We start from the raw sequence: 9,748 nt of genomic DNA on the forward strand, positions 1-9,748 counted from the left end.
TAAAAACAATATTTATTATGTCAGCCATCCGATCTGTCACTGTGACTGCCTTGGCTCTCTCCGTCTACCTCGTCATCTTCCCACATCTGGTCACTGTCTGATTGATACTTTTCCAGTTCCACTTCCTCATCGGATGAAGTGTCTGAAATTTAAAACAATTTTAAATGTTTACATCCTATAATACCTAATTAATAATACTATAGGCCAGTAATGCCCTTCTAAGATCAATAATGAAGTTATAAGAATTAACCAGATATTAATTTAAAAAAGCCGAAGCCTTTCTGATGTCAGAGATAAAGTAACATGCCATTGGCTAGTAATATAAAAAAAAAATATCTTGCCTCTCAATGTCATAAAAAAGACCTAAATTAAGACTACATTGTTTTGTAGGTCGCAGCAAAATTTATTTATTTATGTTATTTTCGGTAAACATGCAATATTTGATACCAAAAAAATTTTACATAAGCCAACAAAGTTTCCACTGTTACATTAGAACATGGAGTAAATCTAATAAGATAATGAGTAGATAATCAAAATACTATATTATTACCAAAATATCTAATTATATTTACAATTTCAACCTTTTAATGAGACATACCAATAAATAAGTTATATTTATAAATATTTAGTCTATTGTTACTACAATTGCTCCATATTTATTTTTCTTTACAACAACTCTTAAGATAAACCTTTGTTACCGAGACTATTTGTATTAAATATATGAATCCATACCATTATATTCAAGTACGGGCTGCTGTTCAACAATTTCATCTTCACTGGAGCGTTGTGATATTGTAAGGTCCAGACGTCCTTTCAGGTTCAACAGTTGACAAAGATGTGAGCGTCTGAAATTTATTCATTATAAATATTTGAAACAATGTTACTATTTGCAACTATTCGATATTGTTGGTCGAGCTTGATTCATTATGGATGTGCAAAAAATTTTTCTTAACGTCGACGAAACTGTTATGTTATGTTATGTAAATTTATAAGTAAAATTAAAGTGGATATAAGAATTTTATAAGATATATTAGTCAAAAATTATTAGTAGTGCACAATATAGCTGAGCTTTTAGCAAATCCAATGGAAATAGACACTAGATTAATAGCACAGAAGGTTTGTAAATATTATAATTAGATTTTATTAACATTTATTATATTATAGTACGGTATTGAACCTTGTTGAAACACTCATTATTAACACAAATAAATAAATATATGTATTCTATATAGCATGTACAATTCTGCAATGTAGGTTGAACACTCAAAAATTAGTCACAAGTGCTAAGACATCTTATATTTTCTATTTACGAATTTAAAGTTTTGATGTAATGCTACATAAAGTAAGAAAATGTGAAGAAAAAACGTACAAATTTTTATATGACATATCATAATAATGAGGCCACCAGTTCGGAAATAAACACTTCGGACCTGAGGAGAACCGGTGGAAGAAGCTCAGCAGGGTTTTTTTTTTAATTTCATATTGTAGTTATTGTTTTCAAAAAAAAAAAATCGTTATTTGGAACAGCCTGAAGGCGATCCTCATTCTCAAAGTGTACAATCAACTAAGAAGTCATTAGATTTGTAATATTATTTAACACACAAACACTCTTCTCTTCAAATTTTACAATGATATATATTTAAACATGCTCTGGGATAGCCTCCAGTGTTGTGAAAACGTATACATGTCCCACAAAAGAGTCACTATGTACTCGGGTAATAAACGTCTACAAATATTTTGGTAAAATTACCTTTGAGTAAATATTGCCAGCAATTGTGTAAGGTGGTCCGATGTTTTCGAGTTAAGCGTGGCCAGCACTAAGGCCGAGTGACACTTCAATACTGCTGTTAGCCAGGTGCACGACGCCGCACATCTGTAAATAGGTAATATATAGCTTTAAATATTATTCACTATTACGCCCATGCTTGTTTACTATAATGTTATCTGTACAGCTCTGCAATCGGGACCGGTTTTGGAAGTTTGGAGGCCCTGGGCAACAAAGGAGTCTATGCCCCTAATTATTATTTTACAATATATTTAAAAAAATCAATTCTCTCAGTAAAGTTTGTAAATAATTTATTTAGTTTTTGTAGCTGTATCTTTTAAAACTGTAATTAGTAATATTATTATAATTTGATTATATCCAGATATATAAACATTAAGATTGTTAACTTGATGGAACTACTATTGTGGAGGCCCTAGGGCCTAGGCACTGACCGGTTGCCCACTCCTAAGTCCGACCTTGTGTCCGACCTGACATAATAAATGATACTATAAAGTTACTTTTTTTTAACCAATATTAATGTAATTTTTTTTAAAATGGTTGTAGTGTAAAGTACTTGTAAAAGTGAAAAATAAATAGATTCAGTATATATAAAAAAGGTAAGCATTACAGAGATAGCATGTAACTACCATCTTACATTGGTAATAAGCAACATCAACATTATATCCTCTCGGAAAATGTGTTGGAACCATCTGACGTCGACTCTAGCAGCGCGCGCTCATTGGTCAAATCAAATAGAGGCGTTACACACTTCCGTCCCTTGCACCAAATCATTGACAGCGTTCTTTATTTGAGTGTAAGTTAGAGGCCGCGCACTCACTGGCTGGTCTTGCGGCTGGCGAGGTCGGCGAGCTGCTGCAGCAGGCGCGCCACGTGCTCGGGGGGGAGCGCGCTCACCGTGCGCGTCGCCAGCCGCGCGTCGTCCTGCTGCAGTACCGACAGCAGCACCCTGGGGGACGGCAGGGAATGACAAGTCATATTTTAAATGTTTTTTTTTTTTCAATAATACTAATATTTATTATTATGAATATCCCTATTTTCTAATCAAAATTTAATAGTAGTTTCTAAGATAGGAATGACCATCTATAAAGATCATTATACTAGAAGCTGAGATTCTCACATCGCTAGGCAATATGTAGCTTTGAAATATTTAGATTCTAGAAAATTTCCATATTCTATAATTCAAATATTCAATAATATCTTACGCTTTATCATTTGAATGTAATCCTTGAATCAAAAGTTTAGTCATGTTCTGACTGACTGCCGACTTGTTCCGGTTCTTAACATCCACTGTTAGGTTTGCTAGACGGTCTTCCATCGACAACTCCACCTGTTGACAAATTTATATTTATTATTCAATTCTTAATGTTAATAAAGCATACCAGAAAAAGAAAAAGAATTACTGCATTATTATTGGTTGTTCATAGTAGAATATACATTTTAAACCAGTAAAATATGTACATAATATTTTAGCCAACTTGCTAGTTTAAATACAGGTTTCCTAATTACGGATGCTTCATTCACTTGATGGCAATAAATTTTATGCTTCAATTATTTTGTAAACTTGAAAAGATTTTGGAAAAAAAAAAGTTATACATCCGTTTTTGAAATTTTCCTGAACTCAAATATATTAAGTTATCCCAATATCAGATATCATTATCATGGTATATTTATTATTAATGAATGGTTATTTATCAACGAAAGTTGAAAATAATAATTTATTTATTCAAAAATCCATAAATAAAAATGCATTTTTTTAAACGTTTGTCACGTGACACAAAACGCTCCTGATTGGTCGGGCTTATGATGACGTCACTTGCTCGTTAACCTCGTTTGCCTACTGTTTGTGGATTATATGTGCCACAGATTACAATACAGGAAAGTGACGTCACCGATTCCATTGCAGCGCCATATTGTCAAAGTAGCGTTTTCGCGCGCTATTTAAATATGGAATTTTTAATTTGATATTTTGCAGCAAATATGAACTAGAATTAAATTTAAAAAAAAACTTTTACTGGGTTCCTTAATCTCTACTAAATAATATAAAATGGATTTTAAAAACTAGTCAAATAGCTTATTGTAATTAATAATGATGTTCTAGAAGATAATTATCTCAAAATATAAACAATTCAAACCATAATATAAACAATATTTGATAGCAAATTGACGCGAATTGGTGGAGAGCTCGATTAATCTATGATATCTACTATGGATTGAAAAATGGCGTTTTGATAGTCGACGAAACTGTTATCGGAATTTTGGAAGTAAAATAAAAGTGGAAATAAGTAGTTAAGTGTTGTATTATAAATAAAGATATATTGATCATAAATTCTCAGTGCACATTATAGCTGAGTTATTAGTAAATGGTATGAAATACGTAAATTTAAGGTTTGTTTATCTTTTTTCCTACTTCCATTGGAAAAAGCTGTATGTATATAAATATCGAGCAATTCTGATTTATATCAGTATAAATGTTACCCACTTGTTAGGTATATATTACTAACCTTGCCTCCTGGTGTTGTTCTTTTTCTGCTGACTCCTCCCATGGGTTCCACATATGTGACGTCACCCCCCTTTCCTAAACGAACCTTGTTGACATCTTTTGTCTGGTTCACTTTACTCTTTACTTTCGCCTCGCCCCTTATTAACACTTGAGTTTTTGATTTTAAATCTGGAGTCTGAAATTTAAAATTTAATAATGGAAGATATTTTTAATACTATATATAACACAAAAATGAAATTCATGCTTGTCATATAAGTAGTTTAAATTTAAACTTGGTGGAACCATGAAGTTTACTTATTTGAATAATAATATTTTATTCTAAAACCTTTCTTGGAACATGCTCCATCTTCTGGTATAAGTTTAATGTATGTATATTAGTTTAGTCTTTTTTTTCAGTTAAACTTTTTTATTACTTTAATTTTGTCTAATTTTATTTTACTAACAAAACCTTTGCTATGTATTAAGTATTTTCTTGCCATGTAATACTGTTAAGCCAGCTTTATAGACCTTCATGCAAATTTTGAAAATCCTTAAGTATCTTTTAATTTTAGTAATGCAAAAAGAATATATAATTGACTTAAAACATACATACATAAAGGAATTAATCTATACCTTCTCGACACAATTAAAGCCACATCAAATAAACATAAAGAAACAGCACATTCTGAGAGACTTTGTAATTGCAATTGTTGCATTAGATTTGTATGAAGCATCATTTCATTTCTGTTGAATTTATGATCAGACAATTACTATACTTACAATTTTCTCAAAGAGCAATGATGGTCCATTGTTGTATCCTATCAGCAAGTCTCCCGTCGTTGGCAATTTGCAACACTGCAACGGCAGAGGTTGTGCATCCTCGGTTGTCACTTGTATTGTATTGGAAGGTTTTATTGGTTTAGTTGATGCCCTGTAAATAATTACAAGTTTAAAATTACTTCTATTTATATTGTTTATTATGCATTTACAGTAAAAAAATAATAATTATGAGATAATCGGACGGAATTGAACCACCTGCAAAGTGGTTGTTGACTGCCCATAAAAATAGACGGCGTAAATTTTATTTTATAATTCGTTCATTCATTACATCACCACAAGACAGGCTAGTAGGTAGCTAGTTACACTGACTTACTCACTCTCCAAAGCAGAACACAACAAATCTACTAACCTACAAGAATAGGCTTGTTAAAACACTACCTGCTACAAATATTATGATTATGAATACACAATTCAAAGAGAATTAGGATTTTTATATTGATCGCTTGTCTGCCCTTCTAGATTAAGTAATATCAGCTTGCACAGCATGGTAAGTACATTGTACATACTTTGATTTACTTAAATTATCTTTAATATTAACTTACCCATTTAACATATGTCCATAATAATGTACAACGCCACTCCTAGTAGCTGCAGCTAAATTTAACTTTGTAGCACCGTCTTCTGCTTTTATTTCAACGTCAATGATTCTCGGTGCATCTTCTAGTACAAAGTTGTATGTCGGAGTGGGTATGACGGGAGCATTGAGGGATAACTTTCTTTGTCGTTTACTTGGCGTAACTTCTTCTCCATTTGTTTGAGGTAAGTGTTCGTCTGTGATTGTGACGTCCCAAAATGATAGAAGTCGTTCAGTTCTGTAAATTTTCAATGAATATCATTTGATTATATTTTTTAATAATGTAACATATCATCAGTGGGAAGGTAAAAACTCTGAAACGGTATTTTAAGAAATGAGAGTTAAAGTTAAGTTACTAAATTGTATAAGATAATTATAAAAAATATCATAGCTTATTAAACCACATTTTCCAAAAAAAACATTTATAGCCCTTTAGCCTTTCTTCCTTTCCACTGGTATGATAATATATGATACACTTATGATATATGACATATTGATGATATATTTATGACTGGTTTAACAAGTATCAGAAACTTAAATTCTTAAAAAAAAGTCTATAAATTGCAGCTTAAAGCATTTACCCAACACTGGTGCTCATCATCACATCTATGGAAGTTCAATAAAAAATACAAGCTGATTTATGTTTAATGTAACATCATGTCATCATGTAAGGTCACAGCTTAATTTAAAATATACTAGCATGTGAAGAGTTATGAAAATATCTCAAAATTCAGTTTTACATGCTAAGATATGCAAGGTATGTTTTCTATCTTGTATCTGTGGCACACTATAAACATTAAAATACTACTTGGATTGTACAATTTGACCAAATACAGCATTAGTTTATTTATCTGGTTAATACCTATACTAATATTATAAATGCGAAAGTAACTCTATCCATCTTTATCTGTCAACGACCAACCTCTAAAACAGGAGCGATATATTAGGGGACACTAGTAAATAATAAAATATTAACTTACTGAGAGCCCTCTATCAACCAGCATGATTTATTTAATTGAGCTATAGTTAGCAGAGCTCTGGGTGCTGCACTGTGTCCGAGACATTTAATAACCGTAGAATCATTCCCATGCAATCTCCAGAGGCAAACTTGCCATGATGCCGCTATTAAATATTTGGCTGGAGTGTTCTAGAATTAAAATATTATCTGTTTAGATTTTAATAGACAAGTTTAACTATACCTATGAAAAAGATTTTTTTCATAATTCTTTTATGTCGGTTTACAATAAATCTGGACACATTGTTACCATCAAAAAATGGTGAGCAGAGTATTCAAATTACATTTTTCTATCAATATTATAATTTTAAGTTAAGTTAATGAGTTAACAATCTAGCTGGATTTATTATAAGCTTACAATTACTTAACAACATATACATTCTAGAATCCTCAATTTAAATGAGCTGGAACTCTGTATGGTTTCTGGTATAATATCATCAACATGCAATTGGTGGTGTGGAAGTCATAATAGATAATTGCTTACAAAATATATTTGAAGAGAAAGCAAAAGTCACTGTGTTTTTTTCTTATTTTTAGATTTTTATGCCATTTTAATTATTTCAATTTATGTGGCTATCGATGTATGAATGTCACATAGCCAAATTTTAAGACATTTAAATTATTGAAATTATCACTAAACTGTTCTGACAGTATGTGCATGTTGAAATAACAAATAAAACAGCATAACAATCTAAAAATAAAAAACACATAGCGACTTTTCTAGGTGCAACGACGATATACACAATATATAAAAAAAACAATAATGAAGAAGTCCTAATGCGCAGTCATTAAACTATTTAGTTAAAGTACCACGCTAACTCCATTACTTTCAGCCATTAGTTCCAGTCCAAAAACACCAGACATGACTAAAAACTAGTGATTTACTCAAAACAATGAATAGTTCTACAACTTCAAATTAAATTTAAGAGGAGAATACAATTGATAAGATCGAAAGGTACAGTCAGATGAATACAAAATAAATTAATTTAGACAATGGACATATTCCTTAATTCCTTAATAAATAATATATCTGTACTAATGTTATAAAATCGAAAGTAACTCTGTCTTTCTGTCTGTTGCTCATTCACGGCCAAATCTTTTATGAATCAAGTTTGAGCCCTAAGGAAGGGCAAAGACTAATTTCTTTATACCTAATACCTAACGACCAACCACTAAAACATAAATGAAGGAACAGGCAAACACTAGTATTTATACTTGTAAGAAATTATCAAATGCAATAATGGGGTGATGCATTCATTTACAAATTAGGTATATAACAAAATAATATTACTAACCTGGTTATGAGGCACGATTCTTATAGCACTGACTTTGTTACTTTGTTTATTCTTACTTACAATATTAACATTGTACTTATTTCTAACGGTTGAACTCTCTATGTCCCACTCTTGGACGAAGTTGTCGTGCGTACAACTAAACAAACCATATTTCCTATGCCAATCTAGACTTTGAATTTTATTCTTTATTTTCGGATCTGTCAAAACTGTTTCGACTTTAGCTTGGCTTATGGAATACAGAAGAATCTTTCCGCTTGTCGTTCCTAACGCTATACATTGTGTTTCTTGAACGTCGACAGATTTTCTTCTACCTTTTTGTGGACTCTGAAATTAAGGTTATGTTAGTATTTACGTGTTATCGACTGATTTATTTTAAACATCAACACTGTAATCCTAGTTTATAATAAAATCTATGTATTCAAAACTGGCTACGTTTATTTTAAACTTGAATAAATCATAATAGAGGATAAAAAACCACGTGTGATGTACTTACTGTAGTTGATGTGACGCTGATCCACTGTAAACATGATGGAGGCGATGTCAAATGGAGGTTTGGCGTGTACTCCTGTTCCAGAAGATTAGTTTCTGTGTCCCATATTCTCAATCTACCGTCTTGAGTTATTGCTGAATAATATTTCCCGTCCTTCGAAAAGGCGGCCTCTGCCATCTTTTAGAACTTTTTGACATATACTTAATACAGGAACAGTTGACAGAAAGTTTGCCAAATCCTAAAACCATTTCACCTCATAACACAAAAAATATATTAATATTATTATTAGTAGAAATAAGTTGAAGCTATTAATTATTTTACAAATTTATTACATGGTACTCAAAACTATGGATCAATTAAAATAATATTGAATTTAATAAATACAATACAATTACGTACATAGAAAGCTAAAATAATAATTCGTCCTAGCCATTATTTTGTGTATGTTTATAAACGTTAAAATAATATATTTTAAACGGTGATTAGTGTATATGTATATTTAATTAATTTCTTAAGTTTTACTATAATTAAGTTTGGGGTTGTATATTCTGTAGATTGTTCAATGTATAAAACGAACGGTACAGCTATAGCAAATGACAATCGATTGATAATTTACTCAGTGACTCAATTACTATGATTACTAATGGAATGATCGAATGGAATACTTCAATAATTATTAATTTTTAATAATTATTTAGGTATTCCATTCGATTTGGTATTTAATATTGAAAATATTCATATACATATTTTCGAAAAAAAACCACTTGTTATAATAACAAGAACAAAAATTACCAATTTTGTGGTAAATGTTCTATTATGGCAACTCTCAGCTTATGTCAATTTGACAGTAATAATTTCGTTTCATAATTTTATTAATTTTAATTTGTTTAATTCATAAAGCAAATTAAAATTAACAAAATGATATTTTTTATATTCATTGGAATAGGCCATTTATTTAATTATTTTAAGTATATTGTTTAAAATGAAACTATATTAGTATACATAAAAAAAAAAAAATTTAATAAGGAAAATATTTAATGTTGTAAATATATAAAATAAATTGTTTTGTAACCGTATTAATCATTATCAGTGTCTGTTTTCTTTTTTTTTTTATTTGTAGCAATAAATTAGTATCTTTCCTCAAATTTACCAATAAGAATTAAGGTTTGACCATACTCCTATTTTCTTATTGGCTACCTATAAAGTTGTAAAACTAAGTGTTGCCAAGGTAAGATCTAAAAATAAAAATCATACGGTTGGTCCATGAAA

General features: G+C 30.5%; 1 protein-coding gene across 1 annotated transcript; it reads right to left on the reverse strand.

The window, feature by feature from the left end:
- Window positions 1-8,685, reverse strand: LOC113404901 (WD repeat-containing protein 43). Its single transcript, XM_026645974.2, has 11 exons — window positions 8,483-8,685; window positions 7,990-8,313; window positions 6,660-6,826; window positions 5,648-5,917; window positions 5,046-5,196; window positions 4,288-4,461; window positions 2,989-3,113; window positions 2,604-2,732; window positions 1,751-1,873; window positions 733-845; window positions 1-142 (listed from the first exon to the last, which is right to left on the reverse strand). The coding sequence occupies exons 1-11, from the start codon at window positions 8,654-8,656 to the stop codon at window positions 21-23; spliced, it is 1,872 nt and encodes a 623-aa protein (XP_026501759.1). The 5' UTR covers window positions 8,657-8,685; the 3' UTR covers window positions 1-20.
- Window positions 8,686-9,748: the final 1,063 nt, after the last annotated feature.

The sequence above is a fragment of the Vanessa tameamea genome, chromosome 27, assembly GCF_037043105.1.
Source record: "Vanessa tameamea isolate UH-Manoa-2023 chromosome 27, ilVanTame1 primary haplotype, whole genome shotgun sequence".
Lineage (NCBI taxonomy): Eukaryota > Metazoa > Arthropoda > Insecta > Lepidoptera > Nymphalidae > Vanessa > Vanessa tameamea.